Source organism: Dendrobates tinctorius, unplaced genomic scaffold (assembly GCF_039654945.1).
Source record: "Dendrobates tinctorius isolate UK_male_01 unplaced genomic scaffold, ASM3965494v1 ptg000133l, whole genome shotgun sequence".
Taxonomy (NCBI): domain Eukaryota; kingdom Metazoa; phylum Chordata; class Amphibia; order Anura; family Dendrobatidae; genus Dendrobates; species Dendrobates tinctorius.
Window position 1 is genome coordinate 9,255,349 of NW_027361801.1, and position 20,392 is coordinate 9,275,740.

The 20,392-nt window shown below is 39.8% G+C and overlaps 1 protein-coding gene across 1 annotated transcript in view; it reads right to left on the reverse strand.

Moving 5' to 3' along the window:
• LOC141048087 (sodium- and chloride-dependent neutral and basic amino acid transporter B(0+)-like) overlaps nt 1-18,923 on the reverse strand; it is a 65,690-nt gene extending 46,767 nt beyond the window's left edge. The window contains exons 1-5 of the mRNA XM_073543469.1: nt 18,770-18,923; nt 13,751-13,895; nt 9,443-9,574; nt 4,794-4,955; nt 1,204-1,339 (exon numbers count right to left, since the gene is read on the reverse strand). Of these exons, the coding sequence (XP_073399570.1) occupies nt 1,204-1,339; nt 4,794-4,955; nt 9,443-9,574; nt 13,751-13,895; nt 18,770-18,826 (632 nt within the window). The 5' untranslated portion in view covers nt 18,827-18,923. The remainder of the gene's footprint in view (nt 1-1,203; nt 1,340-4,793; nt 4,956-9,442; nt 9,575-13,750; nt 13,896-18,769) is intronic.
• Nucleotides 18,924-20,392: the final 1,469 nt, after the last annotated feature.

Consider the following 20,392-nt stretch of genomic DNA (forward strand, 5'->3'; position numbering starts at 1 on the left):
ATAACTTACTGATTGGTGGTTGTCCATCGGCTAGGAACTACACAGATCAACAGATTGGGGAACTTTTATCCCCAACAGGATGTACAATCACCGCTCTATTCTTTTTCTATGTGGCCTCCAAAAAAAGGATGTGTTCTGCAGCCCCATAAAGAATGACTATAACAGTGATGGAGCATGTGAACAGTTGCTCCACTCTAGAAGGTACTGTAATGGGTTTTGCCAATTGATGGGTGTCCCGGGGGGAAATGAAGAGAGCCATTGTTCCAGCGATTAACCGGTGAGTCACATTTATTTAAGTTGGTTAAAAATTTGAGGTAGTATATCCATCAATTCCACAAAAAACCTGATTGACCTTTATGTTTTGGCATACTGCCTTGTTCATGGTATACCATGATCAAGGTAGTATGCTGTAACATGTAGGTTAATTAGGTTTTTTGTGGATTTCCTGGATCTACTACCTTGAATCTTTAACCAACTTAAATAAATGTGAAGATTTACTTACCTGTTTATCGCTGGAGGAACTACTCTCTTTATTTTGATTGGGCGGCTCCATGTGATGATTCCCTGCTAAGCAATACAGACGCATCAGTATCTGATGAGATGATGCTCCCTCTTCATCTCTCAGGAGGGAAGGTATGTGGGATGAACTTGTTCTAGAAAGACTCAAGACAAGCCAGTAGCCCCTTGCTCAGAAATTCAGGCCTAATCACAACGAGAGGTGGGTCACTTGGATAATTTCCTAGCCCATGTGAAAGGGTCTTTAAACAAGTGCTATTCAGCTATTTATATAATCAATATGACCCAAGAATATTTTGTTTGCTTGGATTCGTCTATGCCCATGGTTAGATATAATGCAGTAAATGAGGAACAAGGTGGTTCAGAATCCGCGCTGCCCAAGATACAATCATACAACAAAGGTGAAACAAGAATGCGGTTTATTTTGTCAACGCGTTTCAAGGTTTTCAAACCTCTTCATCAGGACCAATCCACAATGATCTATGGTTAGATGTAAACTTTGGTGGTACTAAATCAAAGCATTTCATGGGCCTATAAATCTCACCATTTTAGCTCCACTGACTAGCTATATTGGCCAAATTTCATGTAAAGAGCTATGACTATGGGGCATACAACTAATACAAATGAGTGTAACATAGTAAGATAATCATGATGGACCATAAGCAAACATAAAAAAGTTTCACTTACTCCCAGTACTGTTTGCTTGGCAGGTCCACGTCATCCAGAAAAGTGGTGTTTGCATGACAAGGTAAATTTTCATCTTTCGCATAAGTCAGGTTTACTGTCAATGTCTGGTTAGTAGGTGAGGTCACATTGCAGATCCCTAAAGTGAGACAAACACTTCAATCATTTTGGACAGTGATAATTTGTAGATATGCATGTTAGTCAGATGTGCATGACCGTAGGGTCATCCTACAGGGAAATTTTCCTGTGGCTGCTTCACACTAAGTCTGGGCTCCTGCTCAGCTCTCCATTTGGGGTTTCCATCTGAATACCCAAAATCCAGTAATCAGATGTTTCGCCTACAGACTCATTGACATCACTGAGGCAAACAGAGTACAACATACAGTGCCTTGAAAAAGTATTCATGCCCTTGAAATTTTGCACATTTTTTCATTTTACACCCACAAACTTAAATGTTTTTCATAAGAATTATATTTGATATACCAACAGAAAGTAGCCAGTATTTGTGAAGTGTTATTGCATGGTTTGTTAAACATTTATAGATCTGAAAATTATGATGTGCATTTGTATTCATCCTCCTGAGTCAATACTTTGTAGAACCACCTTTCAATTAAAAATACTGCTACAAGTCTTTTGGGGTATGTCTCTACCAACTTTGCCCATCCAGAAGCTGAAACTTTTCACCATTTTTCTTTGCAAAAATAGCTTTAGCTCAGTGAGATTGAATGGAGGCGTTTGTGAACATCAATATTTAAGTCTTGATTTTCAATGAGAATAGGTCTGGATTGTGACTGGGCTGTTCACACACATTAATCTGTTTTGATTTAAACCCTTCCATTGTAGCTCTGGCAGTATGTTTAGGGTCGTTGTCTTGCTGGAAGGTGAACATACACCCCAGTCTCAGGTCTTTTGCAGCCTCTAACAGGTTTTCCCCCGGATTGCACTGTATTTAACTCGATTCTTCTTCCCATCAACTGACACGCTTCCCTGTCCCTGCTGATGAAAACCCTCCCCACAACATGATGCTACCACCACCATGATTATTGTGGGGATGGTGTTTTCAGGGTGATGTGCAGTGTTAGTTTTCCGTCACACACAACATTTTGCATTTAGCACAAAAAGTTCTATTTTGGTTTCATTTGACCAGAGCACCTTCTTCCACATAATCACTGTGTACTGTCTTAGGGACCAGTACTGTAGGTTCTGGAGTGGGATTGCCTTATCCCTGTGTCTGGATTTATACAGCATATCATGGGGACATTTGAAGATAATTCTGTATCCATTTCTATAGTGCTTTATATTTCCCCTACCCATTATATGTATTTTAGCTGTTTTATTGATAATCCATTATATGACCTTTCTGTTGGACCTCTAGTACCAATTATTATATCAGAGTCTGGACCTAGTTGAGGATACTATGGTCCACTTTTAGATTTAAAAGGCTTGTCCATCCACTCCTTGGACAACCCCTTCTTGATCAAAATGTTTGCCCCCTATAAAATAATAAAGTTTATACTCACCTCTCATGTTGGCACCATTCTTGCGGTGTCAGCACTCGCTTTCCCTGGGCCTCTCATGCGGTGTTGCAGCTGAATCCTGGCATCCTCTTTCTGTTCAGTTTGTCTGCAGGTGGGGACAGTGACGCCAGCACTGATTGGGAGCCAGGGTCACATGTCACAACACCACATGAGATCCCCAGGGAGAGAGAGTGCCTACACCCCGGCCTGCACAGGTGAGTATAAGGTTTTGTTTTATCAAGGCTAAGTGAAGGGTATGAGAAGTTGTCCAATAAAAAATCTATACTTTATTGCTAAGAGTTATTCCCATCTTCATATTATTATTATCTAATATTATAGAGCCATTTATTCCATGGCGCTTTACATGTGAAAAGGGGTAGAATGAGAATGTGGAAACCACAAAAGAACGTGTGGACCGCCCGGTCTTCTGAAGGCTTCATTGGAGGTAATGTTGTTTTGGGGTATTAACCCCGTTTGGGTGGGCGGTATATAGGTTCCCCAATGGGAGGGATAAAAATCTCTCCCTTGTAATGTGTGCTCACTGGTACAATTTCTTGACTTTGTGGTAGCAGCACATAACAGTTACTGGCACTAAAGCCGAATAATATAATATATAGAGCACATGTGGATAATACTTGATAGGCATATGTCTACTTAGTGTTATGATCACTGTGTATGCCGTGTGAGCTGCTTTATTGTTCCATTGTTGGTCACCTTCCACAATTGCCAACTTTTCTTTGTGAGCACATTTAACACATTATATGCCTCCTTAAAAATTAGATTTGAATATCTCAATAATAGCCCTTTGTCTGGCTGTGGCTAGTCCTGCGCGTTTAGCACTGCTGCACTTTGTTTGCTGTTTGCACATGTTCCCCATTTGTCCAATTCTGTCCTTTTTCTAATAAAGATGATACATTAATACAAAATGATATGGGATCTTTGGTCGCAAAGTTCTTTTGTGGTTTCCACATTCTCGTTCTATATAAAGTAGCGATTGACCCTGGATTGTCCAGTAATAAGAGCATCGTAGTGTCATAATATTATATACAGGATGCTTTTATATACCTTTGCTATTGTGTTTTGTCATGTGAAAAGGGGTGTACATAATAAAAATGAGTACAGTAATCTTAAACAATTCAAGTGACAAACCGGTACAGGAGGAGAGAGGACCCTGCTCGCGAAGGCTCAATATGTGGATTTTGTCAGATAGTACTTGTAAAAATAAACGCTTTTGCAATTTACTGCTTATTACAATTTGCAGCTGTTATTGAGATATTAACACTTTTGTTTTGTTTACAGCTTGTTGCCTAGGAGACCGACCACTGCTGCTTTATAGCTTGTAAGCACGGCGCTGAAGCTGCCCAGGGTTAGGAGATAACAATGAGCTCCAGAGATCCTGTCCAGCTTCAAAACTGTGCTTACAAGCTTAAAGGGGTGGATCGCTTTCATTTAATGTTTGGCACTGCTGTTATGGTCATTGGCTGTGGTGCTGACGATTTGTCGACAACGCCGCAGTCAATCAGTGAGCTCAGCGCCTCTGCCAATGTAAACTCACTAATTGGCTGTCATGTTTTGACATGATGTCAGCACAGCAGCCAATGTCAGACATCTGGAGCAGTGACAAAGACTCACCAGTGGACCTGGGAAAAGGGAGTGTAGCTTGGTTTGTTATTTTTCAATAAACTACAGTTGGGGGTCAAAAATGTTCCAAACAGGAACAACCTTTTGTAATAGAAAAGAACATGTAATCTCTGCACATGTTCTGCTGTTTAGCTGCGTTGGCCGGTCTACAAGGCAACAAGCTGAAAAGAAAAGTGTTAATAACTAGAAAAAGGCAGAAAATTTTAGTAAGCAGTAAATTGAAAAATTGCTTGTATCTAAAAACACTATCCAACATTTATGAAGATGGGAATAACGCTCTAAGTATTGCTTGCTATCATATTACAAAAAAGGAAAGATTGGCGAATATGTGCCTTTCAAGGTCATTAGTAATTAGTTTGAAAAATGTTATTATGCAACAATGTATTATACATAATATCCTTACAAAAAAACGGTATTGGCAGTTTAGCCTCTTACCTCGTATCGTCTTACTGCAGTTACCGTCAGACCAGCTGAAGCAATCTGACCAGGGCAGAACACTTTGAAATGAAGCAAACATGTAATACAAAGAGTATGCAATGATCACATTGTAGTATATCGATACCAATGTTGTAATGCACACCATCATAATGCCGACACCTGGAAAAAAAATAAAATTATTAATTTGGCCTTGTCTAATCTAATACACAAGCAAATTATATTGTTGTCATTTTTTTGATGCTAATACAAGATCACTTTTTTTTGCCAAACTTTGCTATGTTTACACTTGTGACTGCTCTAGTACTCTGATATAATTAAATAACTGTTCGCAAATTTAAATTGTAACATTTATTCAAAGAATAGTGGATATCCTGCAGATCGGTGGGGTCTGGCCACCGGGACCAGCACTGATCATGAGAACAAGGCTCCTAATGGAATGGAGCGGTAGCTGTGCATGGGCAACTCTTTTCTTGAAGTCCCGTAGAGTAAGAAAATAGCTGTTTAAAAAGCTTGAGAGCCTTCTCTCGGGATTAGCTTAAGTCTCTATGGACAGACCCTAATGAATCTAGAAACAGGGCTCTGAAAGGCCCATTTAGAATGGAGCAGTGACTGTGCATGGCCACCTCTTTTCCAGTAGAACCATAGAGAATGAGTGCAGCTGTTTAGAGAGCCTAAGAGCCTGGCTCTCCACATCTCTTGGTGCTACTAGTTGATAGACTCCCAATGATCCTGAGAATCGAGCTCTGAAATGCCCCTTTAGAATAGAGCATTGGCAACACACGGGCACCTCTTTTCCAGAACTCCCCTACAGAATGAGTGTAGCTGTTTAGAGAACTTAAGTGCCTTGCTCTTAAGACCTATGGCGGGTACCAGTGGACAGAACTCCAATGACCCTGGGAACGGAGTTCTGAAATGCCTCTCTGGAATGGAGCTGTGGATGTGATGTGTATCTTTATTCATCTGGAAATAGCCAGCTTTATTCCGACATGGCCATTTCAGAGCCTGATTCTTATTATTGGTGGGCGTTCCAGCAGTGCAACCTCTCAGCGATCCGCAATTTATTACTGCAAGTTGTCAACATTAAAGAGGTTGTCCACTACTTTTTCATTATTGACCTATCCTTAGGAAAGGTCATCAATGTCTTATCAGTTGGGGTACGAAACCCGGCACCCTCATGATCAACAGTCCCTTGGTCCACTGGCCGTTTTCTGGTAGTGACCACGGCAGGATAATATACACCTGCCTCTTATTGATTTTAATAGGAGGTGAATCTGGAGTAACAAGCCTCGGAAAATGACGGAAGACGATCCTTAGGATAGGCCATCAATTTAAAATGTAGTGGACAACCATTTTAAATAAGGTATAAATTTTGAATAGGTGATATCTTGTAGTGTCGCAAATAACCCTTTAACTCTTTTATTCTCCAAATAATTATTCCTCATTACAAAAAAGCTATTTCAACCCAACTTTGTATACAGCCTGCAATGACCATTCTGAGGCCTCACCACCGCCTGAGCTGCCGCCTCATCGCCACCAGAGCTGCTGCTCCCCCACCTTCTGTCTCTTCCCCACTATCCCATAGAATGTAAGTCCGCAAGGACAGGGTCCCCTCCCCTCTGTACCAGTCTGTCATTGTAAATTTGTTTACTGGTAACGATATCTATAACTTTGTATGTAACCCCTTCTCATGTACAGCACCATGGAATTAATGGCGCTATATAAATAAATAATAATAAATAATAATAATATAAGTAGTAACTGAAATGATCTCTACAGGTGAAGCCTCACTTGAGATTCTTTTTTTTTGGTGCTTCCCTCAGCCTGATCTTGCAGTAGATAGTGGAGCCCGATGATTGAACAAAATCTTTCCTTATTATTCAACATAATGCTAAACCTCAAGGTGAATCTGTAGACTATTTCTCAAGTTGTGAAACGGCTTTGTGCACTCAGTGTGGATTATTGTGACTATAGAAATTAAGCCCATGGGCAGTGCCACCATGTTTGTGCCAACTTCCTCATGCTTCTACTCAAAATAACAGCCAATGAAGCGAGAAATAACTCACACAGCAAATAAATAAAGGGAAATGTCAATATCTTCCATTGTTCGCATCAAGACACCGATACGACAATTTTCATAAAAAATTCCATTGATGTAATAACAATGACTGAAGTTGTCGTGTGCAGAGAATATTAGGTGAGGAGTAAAGAGAAGATCTTTTATATATAATGCAATGATTACCAATGTGGCACAACTATATAATGCGTGGCTGCAGATGGTACCCCAAAAGTGGAATCGGATCTTTCTAGCTATAACATTTTTTATAATTTTTTTTTTTATATCTTACTTTCAACAAAGCTGTGTCATGGCATGTTTTTTGTTTCTGGGCAAATTTATTCTTCATTGGCGTCTTTTAATTTTTTTTTGGGGGGGGGCATTTGAAGAAAGTAAAAACTGTAATTCCACTATATAAACAATATACTAAAGGGGTTTTCGAGATTCAGAAGTACTCACCTTCCCTCAATCCAGCGCTAGCTCCCGATCTGCTGAGCTCAGTGATTGGCTACAGCAGAGATGCATGTGGCGTTACCACTGGAGCTGAAACACCGAACAGACGCAGTAGCCGGTGCTGGACCTGGAGAGGGTAAGTACCCACTCTGCTTTTTATTTTGGGGTCTACTTTCCTGATAGTGGAAAACTCCTTTTTAATTTATTTGAAACAAGATTTATTGCAATTATAATAGACAGAAAGATAGTGAGGAAACACTTAGCTAACCTAAATGAATTCAAGTCTCCAGGTCCAGATGAATTACACCCCAGAGTACTGAAGGAGATAGCAGAAGAAATTTTTGAACCCCTCTCCATAATCTTTGAAAATTCTTGGAGAACAGGAGAAGTCCCATAAGACTGGAGAAGAGCAAATGTTGTTCCTATCTTCAAAAAGGGGAAGAAGGTGGACCCAGGCAACTATAGGCCAGTGAGTCTGACTTCTATACCAGGAAAGATCTTTGAACAAATTATTAAACAACATGAATGTCAGTACCTGGATAAGAATGAAGTGATTAAGCAGAGTCAGCATGGGTTTGTAACTAATAAGTCATGTCAGACTAACTTAATTTCCTTCTATGACAGAATCACTGATTGGGTGGATCAGGAAAATGCTGTAGATATAGTATATCTTGACTTCAGCAAAGCATTTGACAAAGTATCTCACACTATCATTATTGAAAAAATGACTAAGTATGGAATGGACAAGGCAACTGTTAGGTGGATTCATAACTGGCTTAGTGATCGCACCCAAAGAGTGGTCGTAAATGTCTACACATCCAGTTGGAAGAATGTCTCAAGTGGGGTACCACAGGGCTCTGTCCTGGGCCCTGTATTGTTCAACATCTTTATCAACGATTTAGATGAAGGAATTGAGGGTAAACTGATTAAATTTGCTGATGACACAAAGCTAGGAGGGATAGCTAATACTAGAGAAGAGAGAGGATTCAAAAGATATAAATAAATTGGAGCAGTGGGCAGCAACTATCAGAATGGTTTTTAACAGGGAAAAATGCAAAGTACTACATCTGGGCAATAAAAATGAAAAAAGCATATACAGAATGGGAGGAATAGGGCTAAGCAACAGCACATGTGAAAAAGACTTGGGCATACTAATAGATCACAGACTAAATATGAGTTAACAGTGTGATACAGCAGCAAATAAGGCAAATGCAATTCTAGGATGTATTAACAGAAGCATACAGTCTAGATCACGTGAAGTCATTATTGCCCTCTACTCCTCTTTGGTCAGGCCTCATCTGGAATTCTGTGTCCAGTTTTGGGCGCCACATTTTAAAAAAGACATCAACAAACTGGAGCAAGTTTAGAAAAGAGCGACCAGAATGGTGACCGGTCTGCAAACCCTGTCTTATGAGGAAAGGTTGCAGTATTTGGGAATGTTTAGCTTGCAAAAGAGAAGACTGAGAGGAGACTTAATAGCTGTCTACAATATCTCAAGGGCTGTCACATTGTAGAAGGATCATCTTTATTCTCATTTGCACAAGGAAAGACTAGAAGCAATGGGATGAAACTGAATGGGAGGAGACACAGATTAGATATTAGAAAAAACTTTTTGACAATTAGAGTGATCAATGAGTGGAACAGGCTGCCACAAGAGGTGGTGAGTTCTCCTTCAATAGAAGTCTTCAAACAGAGGCTGGAGAGACATCTGTCTGGGATGATTTAGCGAATCCTGCTTTGAGCAGGGGGTTGGACTAGATGGCCCAGGAGGTCCCTTCCAACTCTACGATTCTATGATTTTATGATTACAACAATATTGATTTATATAATAGAATCAATGTTTTTGTAGTCTTTTTTTACGTTAAAAGATGTTATGAAAAACTAATATTTTTTGTGTTTCCACATCGGAAACTCATTGTATTTGTATTATTAGTTTTTCATTGACATACCAATTGTTTTCCTTTTGCATTTTCAATAACATGCTATTTTTTTCTTTTTTATTTTTTTCTTGCATAGCGCTATACATCTAGCAGTGGCTATATCTGGTACTGCAGCTCTTTACACATGCCAATGAATCATGTTCTACCTTCAAAAAGAGAGCAGGCACAATTTTTCTGTAATACTGCAAATATTTACATACCTTGGAAGATTGGTACAATTCGCCAAACTGAGACTGGACCCAAGCTGGAAAACTGTCCCAAGGAGCATTCCAAGAAGAAGAGAGGGAGGCCAGTGAATGCCAGCATGATTGTGTAGGGTATGAGAAATGCTCCTGTAGAATATCATATATTCTAAGATTAATGTATTACAATAAAAATAATAAACACACATATATTGGTGTATTGTATTGCTAGGGTTTCTATATGGTTGGCTTATTAAAAGGACCATAAAGTCTTCATATGTCCAACCTACTTCCAACGAAGCAGACTAATGTTTTTAATGGTTTTGTTCTGTGATATTACCTATGCTGTCATAGAAATGTGCAAATATTTTTAATTTTACCTAATAAAAACAATAATTTTAACCTTATGCCCCACCCAACAATTCAAAGCCTTTCCCATGAAAGAGGAGAGAGAAGTGAAAAAAATTGGAAAATAGGAATTATCAAACTTTTACATTGTTTATGTCATGTTAAACTAATAAAAAAGATTTTTAAATGATTACCTGTATGACCTACATGTTAGTTATAGATCACTAAGGTTGTATGAAACCGGCTCAGGAGCTGAGCCTGCGTCATACCATGCAGATCCTGGATGTGTTACATAGCCGGCATCTGTTTGTAGCGGCAGTAGCTGGATCTTGCTCCGTTCTCTGCAGTTCAACCATGTGAATGATGGACAGGCTCCCATTGATTTCCTGCTATGCAATTGTAAGAGGCCAATGGGTTAATTTACCATGGCAGCTGGGGAACTGCTGAAAAACCCGTAACTACCATCTCAGTCTTTATGTAGAGGAACTACAATTTTACTTTATATGGCAACAATGTGATAGTACAGTACATACAGTTGTGCTCAAAAGTTTTCATACCCTGGCAGAATTTTTGCTTTCTTGGCCTTTTTTTCAGAGAATATGAATAATAACACCAAAACTTTTTCTCCACTCATGGTTAGTGGTTGGGTGAAGCCATTTATTGTCAAACTACTGTGTTTTCTCTTTTTAAATCATATTGACAACCCAAAATATCCAAATGACCCTGATCAAAAGTTCAAATATCCCATTTCTTAATACAGTGTATTGCCCCCTCTAACATCAATGACAGCTTGAAGTCTTTTGTGGAAGTTGTGGATGAGGTTCTTTATTTTCTCAGATGGTAAATCTGCCCACTCTTCTTGGCAAAAAGCCTCCAGTTCCTGTAAATTCTTGAACTGTCTAGCATGAACTGCGCGCTTGACATCTCCCCAGAGTGGCTCAATGATAAGGCGGTCAGGAGACTAAGATAGTCACTCCAGAGCCTTCTCTTTGTTCTGCTGTAGAACTCAGAAAATAATTGCTTTAACACTGGCTAAAATAGACAATTTAAAGATTCCTTTTATTGTGAATTCAAACAAAAAAAAAAAATTTCATATTTTCTGAAAAAAGGACAAGAAAGCAAAAATTCTGCCAGGGTATCTAAACTTTTGAGCACAACTCTAGTATGGGCAATAAGGACTTTACTGCATGTTGAAGCCTTATAGAACAGCTAGAAAAATAAAAAAAAGTTTTAAAAATTTAAATATATATAAAGTTTAAATCACCCTTACCCCCCTTTCAAAAATGAACAAATTATTCATAAATAAACATTTGGCATCTTTGTGTCCAAAAAGCTCAAATCTATAAAAATGTAAATTTATCTAAACTGTAAGTTAAATGGCAAATAAAGAAATCAAAATGCCAGAATTGCCATTTTTTTATGCCGCACTTCCCCCCAAAAAAAGTATTATATGATCCTCAAAATGGTCTCACTAAAATATCAGTTTGAGGCACAAAAAAGAAGCCCTCACCCAGCTCCATGAATGGAAAAAAAAAGTTAGAGGTCTCTGAAAAAATGGTAGCACATGGCTCTGCAGGGATCTGCAATTCTGCTCTGTTCCCCGGAGGGTAGCTGGGATAAGGCTGCTCAGGTAAAGCCTGGGGAGGAGGCGCAGCACTGACTGGGCACTGTAGCCCCTTCATTCACAAGACTGGTGGAGCTTCCAAAGGTCAGACCCCCATTGATCATGAAATTACATGCCCTAGTCATTTATAGGATTGGGTGTCCACTTTATGTGTAAATAATATTATAGTTTCTTTAAAGTGGTTGGTAAGTAAATATAATACAGAAGCCAATAATGTTATCACAATGCACACAATGTGAGCTTGCTATAAATTTTCCGAGATGGCAACCATTGTAACTATTGGTGAAATCTTTTTGTCCACCATAAGAATGCATGGTATAACTCTGTAAGCGTGTTGTCGGCTTTGAGGCATGAGCAGGATATTAAAAGTGGATTAATTGCCGTATTGAATATTTACGGACTGTTGCGCTAATTATTCCCAGACTAATAAATCTACGCTACCTGTCCAGTTGCCTATTATCAGTGCATTGCAGTATATCTACCATCCGATGCTTATTGTGAAAGTTTAAAGTAAACATGTAAAGAACGTCATTTATTAACCGGGCATTGAACAAACAAGAGAAGACATCACTTATCGACCATTGCTTCAGTACATCTGTCAGGATTAAATACATCAATCAATACATGAGACATATGCCACATACTACCTCTTTCAATATTGATTATTCTGTACATATTCTGGTATACATACAGGGATGGGACATTATCAAGAAGACCACCATCGTGATCTTCAGCATTTATCCCATACTATTCTTACCAAAGATCGACATATTCCTTGTGAAGACAGTGCAGTTTTCATCCATTTACAATCAAGGATGCGATTATGACCCCTATAGATAATCTGGTAGTCTACATTGAGTACACCTACCTAAGGCCCTCATATACAAACCATAGCTGTTGGCTATTCAATGGTTCGGCCAGCAGTTGTCTCTCCTGGCTCCTCCATATTCAGGAGTGCTCGCTCTACCAATAGCCCCTGTGCGCTCTATGAGAGAGCTGCTGCCAGTGGCTTATCTCATGGAGAACAAAAAGGACTGGTTGTCTGAAATTGGCTATGCTGCATGCTTATCTTCCCTGACATCCACTGTCGGGGGTGTATCAGCTTTGTATGAAAACCTTTAAGGGTATATCCACTACTTGAAAAACCCCTTCTCAATACCTATACTCATCAACGGTGCCAGAACCATTCCAACGTTGTTGTCAATGGCTCTCCTGGTGATCACATGACATTGTTATGTCATGCTATCCATGGGAGAGCCAATGCCAGCAATGTAACACGATCCTCGGGAGTACAGTATTATTATTTTACAAGGGAAAACAGGGTTTAAGAAGGGGTTGTCTGAGCAGTTAGATATTGTCTGAGCAGATAGATATCATGTCTACATTAGACCAGCTCCCTAAATGGTTAAATCAAGTCTGACCTAAGTGGAATGGTTCCTCAAGTAACAATTATTCACTTACATATTTAGAACATATTGAAAAATCAAGAAAAAGTGAGATGCTAATGGTTAAGCTAATGGTGGCTTTACCATTATAGGTTCTGGGTAGTTGTATGTTTTTCTTTGCAAATTACACTTTAACAATTTAATTTACTTTGTGCTCAAAATGGTGGGAAAATTGTAAATGACACATAAGACTGATTCTGTGCTGTATTTCTGATTTGTGTAAGAAAAAAGTAAGAGAAAAAATTGGATTGATTTATCTAGAACCTATCTGGGATTAACTGATCTATGACTTATCTGGGATTTGCTTGTCTAGGACATATCTCTGGGACTGACTTATCTAGGACATATCTGGGAATGGACTTGACTACGACTAGGACTTGATGACATTTAGGATTGACATATTAAAATATCTGTGACTGAATTATCTTTGACATATCTGGGATTGACTTGTGGATTGACTAGGTTGTGGACACCCTTAGTACAAACATTTTGCCCTTTTGTTAAAGGCAAAAAATGTTAGGAGTTAAGGCCCCTCATGAACATTAGACTAATGTCGGGTGAATCCAACTAAGTCAAAGGGTTCGGCTGATGGACTATTGTGTATGGGGGCACCGGCCGACTGATGGCCAGAAGAGATGTTAATTGTGCATGTCCGATTTCAGACAACTGATCGCATTGCTCTCCAGGTTAAAGGCGCCATCCAACATGTCAGTCGGTGGCTTTCTCATAAAAAACACAGGAGTGCTCAGCCAGGTGATTGCTTTGGGAGAGTTGTCTAAGATGGCTGTCGGCTACCGATCGGCCAAAGCTTCATTCGGCCATCTAATGTGTATGACATATTCCACCTTTGCCTTAATTAAATATATAGCTTCAGTTTTCTATAACAATTGTTTGGTTCATTGTCTTTACCTCCTCCATTCTTGTATGCAAGATAGGGAAATCTCCAGACGTTTCCCAAACCTACGGCATAGCCAATCATAGACAGCAAGTAGTCTGATTTCCGGGTCCAATTTCCACGCTCTGGGTTTTCATCTTGGGAGTTCGCATGAGAGTCCTGAGCAATTAACGTAATAGAGAGTATCATGAACACAACTTATTCTTTCATAAATTGTAGATGATGTCTGTAGATAGTGGTATCAGCCTATCCATAATTGACATTGCCTCCATGAATCTAATGGCTGATTTTCTAGAACAGATCGGCTGCTCTCCTCCACCTGGGATAAATTGCATACAACTGCACCTCAAGATGGAGCTCCGTGGCTTCTATGTTGCCCTTTCTAAATACTATGATCATGCACCAAATAGTTACTACACAGCTGCTAGTTAACTATGGTGTTCTCTCACTAGAACACTAGAACCTACTCTTACGCATGTCTACACCATCTGTGAATCTACCCCCTACTGATGGAAAGATTCCATCATTTTATGCTTTCTGAGATGCTACAGGGACCTTTTGCTGACCTCATACCTATTCATAGCCTAGCTCTAGTACTCATCTGAATTTCTGTGCAATTTTTACTGCAAAGTATTCATCCTCTACCGTCGGAGCGTTTCAGAGATAATTATACTTGGCTTCAATTATTAAGCTTGGATTCATGCTGCCTATGGTTTGGACAGTAAGGCAGTTTCCCTTTAATAGGGCATGTTCCTTAAAACAAGTAATTAAAATGCCATCATTATCTTCTTAAATAGCAATAAAAAATCCCTTTGCTAATGAAGATATATGATCTTAGGGCTGTGATCAGTTTGCCGCATTCATCATTTTTGAAGAAAGTGGAAAATATGATAAATATCAAAACTGAGGAAAAGCCTGATACAAAGGTATGAGGAGATATGCTCTAAAGTTGTTATTTTTTGGGAAATGCTAGTATTCCAGGTCCTTTTTTATGAAAGCATTTAATATACGAGAAGTTAACTATTAACATGCATCTTACACAAAGAACAGAAAACAAAAATTCCTTGTAAATGGACCATGGAATTTGAAAGGCATTAAGGTCATTTGAATTGTTAGTAGGTAATATATCCACATTATGTATGCTCTATATGGAGATAAGTATTGGGGCAAAACTCAACTTTTCATTCAATTTCATGGCTCCCAACGACGTTACTGATATTTGTGAAAGTAAGGGTTGTTCTAAATAGCTCACTGATGCCCATGTGGTCCAATAATCAGCGTAACAAGTTAAATCATGGTATGTTTTTCTCCTAAATATTCCCCCATCACCTGTGAGTGATGTTATTGAGAAGTAGACGAAACCACAGAAACTCAGCCATGAAGTGGAGACCACATAAAGCTACAAAGGAGATCACCAAGTGCTGAGGAGCAGAGGGCGGAAAAGTCACCGATGCCTGACCCCATAAATACATAACTTATTATTCTATGACATTAACATCAGCACAAAAACTGTGCACTGGGAGCTTCATGCAGCATGACTATGCCCGTTACACAAAGCAAGGTCCATCAAGACATTGTTGGGGGAGTTTGGTGTGGAACTACATTACTGGTCACACAGAGCCCTGTCTTCCACCTCATCCAAAACACTTAAGATAAACTAGAAGGGAAATTATGATTCCAGTCTTTTCTTCAGCATCAGTGTCTTGCCATACAAATGCTCTTCTGTATCTGTATAAATGGGCAAGTGTTTTCAGACTCTCTCCAAAGTCTTGTAGAAAGCCTTCCAGAAGAGTGGAAGTGGTGACATTAAATGGGGAACTCCATATTAATATTAAAGGGAACCTGTCACCCGGATTTCCTAATAGAAAATACACCTCTTTTACATGAGTCTACCACATTCAATATAGGTCATCCAGCAGCCCTCTGCATACCCCCAAAAATACCTTTTATAATCTCCCCACAAGGTACAGTCCGGCCCGATGGGCATTACTGGTGTTGCTTGTTGCCTTCTGTATCGCTGCAATTGCCTTCCTCCTGCTTTGTTAGATGTGGATGGCTCATCCTACATCATCCACTCAGCGTCCTCAATCTTGCTTCTGCACAGGCGTACTTCTCTGTCATGACTGTAATGTGCATGCGCCGGCTTTACCTATGGGAAATCAAGGCTCTTTGTTCTCTCTCTTGACGCATGCCCATTACAGGTCTTTGCTCAGCATTCAGCAGCGCAGAGTGAAGTATGCTTGGATATGCAGATAGGGGTTGGACACACACATATATATATATATATATATATATATATACTGTATATTGTTATACTGCTGTAAAAATGGAGGTAAAAGTGGTGGCCTTTATATTGGGAAAACCTTGTGACAGATTTGCTTTAATGTCTATGGATGTAGAATGGATGTCATAAATGCTATCAAGATAATCTGCAGATAAATAGCATTTTTCATCATGCTTGCCTTCTTTACTGGAGCTGCAGCTACAGGTAAAGAATGAAGTTACATTCCCTCTGCAGTCACCACTCACTAACCACTATAATCTTGCCCCTGCACATTGACTGACAGCTTGCTCTACACACGCTGCACACACATCAGAGCAGGATGTCATGCGATGTATCAGGGAATGATTTCAGCATTTAGCGAGTGGTGACTGTAACCCCTACCTTCACTGCCCCACTGACTGGAAGAAACTGGCTGCAAAAAGAAGCTAACTTCATATACTCCAGTAAACCTGGCAGACTGGATTTAAGCACTATATATCTGCAGATTACTGTTGTATCTGCAGGTGATTAGCATTTTTGGACATGATAGGTTCCCTTTAAAATGTACTTATATGACCATCAAACTTTATGCCATACCACACAACTGCCTTGAATCGGGCAGGAAAGTCCTAGCTTGAGAGCTGTTCCGCTATCCTAGGAGGTCAGGGGTTTGTCCAGACTTCAACTGCATCAGTGTCCTCAGAGCACTGATATAGGTGAACATAATGGTGGAGCAAGGAGTCTTGCTTCATCAATCTATCCAGGTAGAGTATGATGGTCCTGCTAAGACCATCCGATCACATGAGCTCAAAATGACACATGACTGGAAGGCCTAGGTGGATTTTCAAGCACTACCTAGACAAGCAGCAGAGATTAGGTTAGTTTAGACTAGGTTAGACAGGCGAGTTTGATGCTTGCGTGATGCTATCACACTGTGTGAGAGGGACTGTAGGGACCATTGAATAGTGTGGTGGAACTTTGGGAGATATCATACAGTGTGGGGGAATGTACTGTGAGGACATCATGCTGTATGTGGGAGAATGTAGGATATGGCATCATAATGTGTGTGGAGACTGTGGGGGCATCATACTGTGTGTGGGGCATCATACTGTGTGTGGAGACTGTGGGCCCAATGAATTGTGTGTGAGGGGGCTTTAGGGGTATTATACATTGAGCAGTGGCACTGTGTGGGACATCATGCAGTGTGGGAGAACTAAGAGGCATCATTCTGTGTGGGGGAGCTGTGAGTCATCATACTATGTGTCGGCAAGATTTGGGCACATCATGCTTTGTATGGATGGCCATGGGAACATCATACTGTGTGCAGAGACTGTGGGGGTATAATATTATGTAAGGAAATGTACTGATGGGGCATAATATTGTGCGTGGTGGGACTCTGGTGGTATCATACTGTGTGTGACCTGTGAGGGACATCATACTGTGTGTGAGGGAGGACTGTGGGAGCATCATACTGTATGTGGGGACTGTGGGGGCATAATATTGTGCTGAGGGGGCATCATACTGTGTGTGGAGGGACTCTTAGGGCATCATACAGTGTGGTGCAACTGTAAGAGGCATCATACTGTGTGTAAGGGGTCTGTGGGGGCATCATGCTGTGTGTGGAGGGACTCTTGGGGTATCATACAGTGTGGTGCAACTGTAAGAGGCATCATACTGTATGTAAGGGGGACTGTGAGGGCATCATACTGTGAGGAACATCATACTGCATGTGGACGGTCTCTGGGGGTATCATACTGTGTAGGGGAACTGTGAGGGACATCATACTGTGTGTAAGGGGAACTGTGGGGGCATAATACTGTGTGGATTGTCGGGGCAACATACTATGTGCTGGGTACACTGTGCACTGAGGGAGATCATGAAAGTGGTACTGTACTGTGGGGGAACACTAATGGGATTTAATAGGAGAAATACTTCTATGTGATGCATATAATGGACTGGCCAAGGTAAGGGAAGTACCGGTAGCTTAGAATAAAATAGAAATTGTCATGGAGTGCCAAGTAGTATGAGTCACTTTTTCCTGTCTTTTAAAGTTGGGAGGTATGCTTATGGTGGTCTAATTTTAGCTGAATATTAAGAATTTCTTAGTACAGATCTAAAATCTAAAGGTGTTCTTCTGGACCTATGCAAATGACAAGCACCCAGCACACTCAGCAGAGTCACTGCTAGTTTACGTATAAATAATTATGCCTTTGAGAGGTTCCTCCTAAAAAATAGCGGCTTGATTGTATATGCAATAATCAAAATGATTTTTTTTTTCAAGGCTTGTCAGTTTATCCTGTTAGTATATACATCTCTACAATTCTCCAAGACCATATTAATACCAACTATTGAGCAATCCTATGTTTGTGTTCACATTTTATGTTGCAATTTGGCTATATTTGAATGCAAGAACCAATTTGCTAACTTGACATGTAATATGCATTGTAAAAAGTAAGAATGTATTCTTACTGAGTTTAAACGATTAAACTTTTTAAAGATATTGAATATCGAAAAACACTCTATGTATAGTAATCAAGAAAGGCAAGCCTCACTTAAGCCAAATCTCACAATATCAGCCATAAAATGTATCTTGCCCGATGTAAATGCAATTGAATCCTAATAACGGCCATATATACAGTACAGGGTAGATGTTTCCTTTATACGGCCATCATGTACCCAGTGTAGAATTCCTCTCTGTGAGTTATTCATTTACTGATTTCATCCAATTTGCAAACACTTTAGGAGCTTAAGTAGTTTGGTGACCACTCACCTTACTTTCACTACAGCATTTTCCTTTCATTTGTTGTAGAGCTTTTTTCATACCCATGATGATCTAAACTCAAGGCTTCCTTGTCTGGCACAAAGGAGTCGTGAGGACACCTGTAGAGGTTCCGGATGCTTCTTTTGTTTCTACACGTGTGCTGTACCTGTGCAAAGTGTAGCTATGGAAAGCTTTCACGTCTTAAATAGCTGCCAGTGTTTTTTTTTTTCTTCTCTAAGGTGTGTGACTGGTAACCGGCACCTCCCCTGGTTATCACTTTTTACAGCGAGTGCTAAACGGATGCAGGACGGCATAAACCGAGAATAAATCTGTAGATAAAACGAAGGAGATACAATATCATTCACTTGTTTATTAAGAACACAATCTGAAAAGATACAACTTACCTATTGATAGTGTAACAGAAAGTAAAGAGTCTGAGCTTCTTTTTTTCATTATTTTTATTCATTCATTTATTTATAGATTTATTTTAAAGAACAGATGTGAGCTCAAATAAAGACCCCCCCCAAAATAACCCACTGTGCTTTATCCATTTAGACAATTGATGTTGATGGTTTATTTCTTTTTTTTCAGGAGAACCCAGTGATGACCGTCTATATAATGTAGGTGAGGTGAGACATTTTTAAACTTCTACTTTTAAGTGAAAATTAGTTTTTTTGTACTTGTACACACACGCTCATCGGAGGGGTGCCTGATTGATGTTTTTGACAATTTCTGAAGAAGATAATGAGGACAAAAACTTTTCAAGATTGTAATGAATGGGGTTGTGAAATATTAAGGAACTGCTATCCACATACATCAATTTCTGAACTAAGGGAAAAAACTAGGAGAGTATCCAATGTGACCGGTTTAAAGGGGTCATCCAAAATTTGATGTGGTTTTGCAAACCTACTGACTTTAAAGACTCGTTCACACATTCAGTATTTGGTCAGTATTTTCCATCAGTATCCAGGACTGGGTGAAAAATCCAGAAGTGGTGACGTGTTTCTATTATACTTTTCCTCTGATTGTTCCACACCTGGTTTTGGCTTATAAATAAAATATTGACCAAATACTGAATGTGTGAACATGGCTTAATGGAAGTAAATTGCAGTACCTGTCACACACCTTGAACAGGTATGGCACTGGGGCACTGGGAGATTGCAATCATGTTTTCATTTGGAGAAGGAAAGCAAAGTTGTCAGGACCTGTAGATTTTAGCAGGGCGGACTGACTTGTGTGTGTAGTCTACACTAGGGGGCAGTACTGGGAAGATACAAATTCCTAGGAAAAGATTTTTACATAGAGAAGGAAATGTTTGGTGCTCAAGGAGAACTGCTGTGCCTGCTGTGAGACAGAGAGAACAACAGGAAAGCGTGGAAGAGGACCTCAAAGAGAAGGAGAAAGAGCAGAAAAGCGGTAAGAGACAGTAGTGGAGCAGAGGCTGAGTATGGGTTATTGATCCTCTAAATTGGGCAATTCCAGATTGGCGGTCTTAGGGCCAGTGCACACAATGCAAATGTGTTGCAGCTTTTTCTGCACAGATTTACAACAAAATCTGAAGGGTTTCCTGATGCCAGCAAAGTGCATGATGTTCCTGAAGTCTCATGTTGCCTATTTTTGTATTTAACTGTT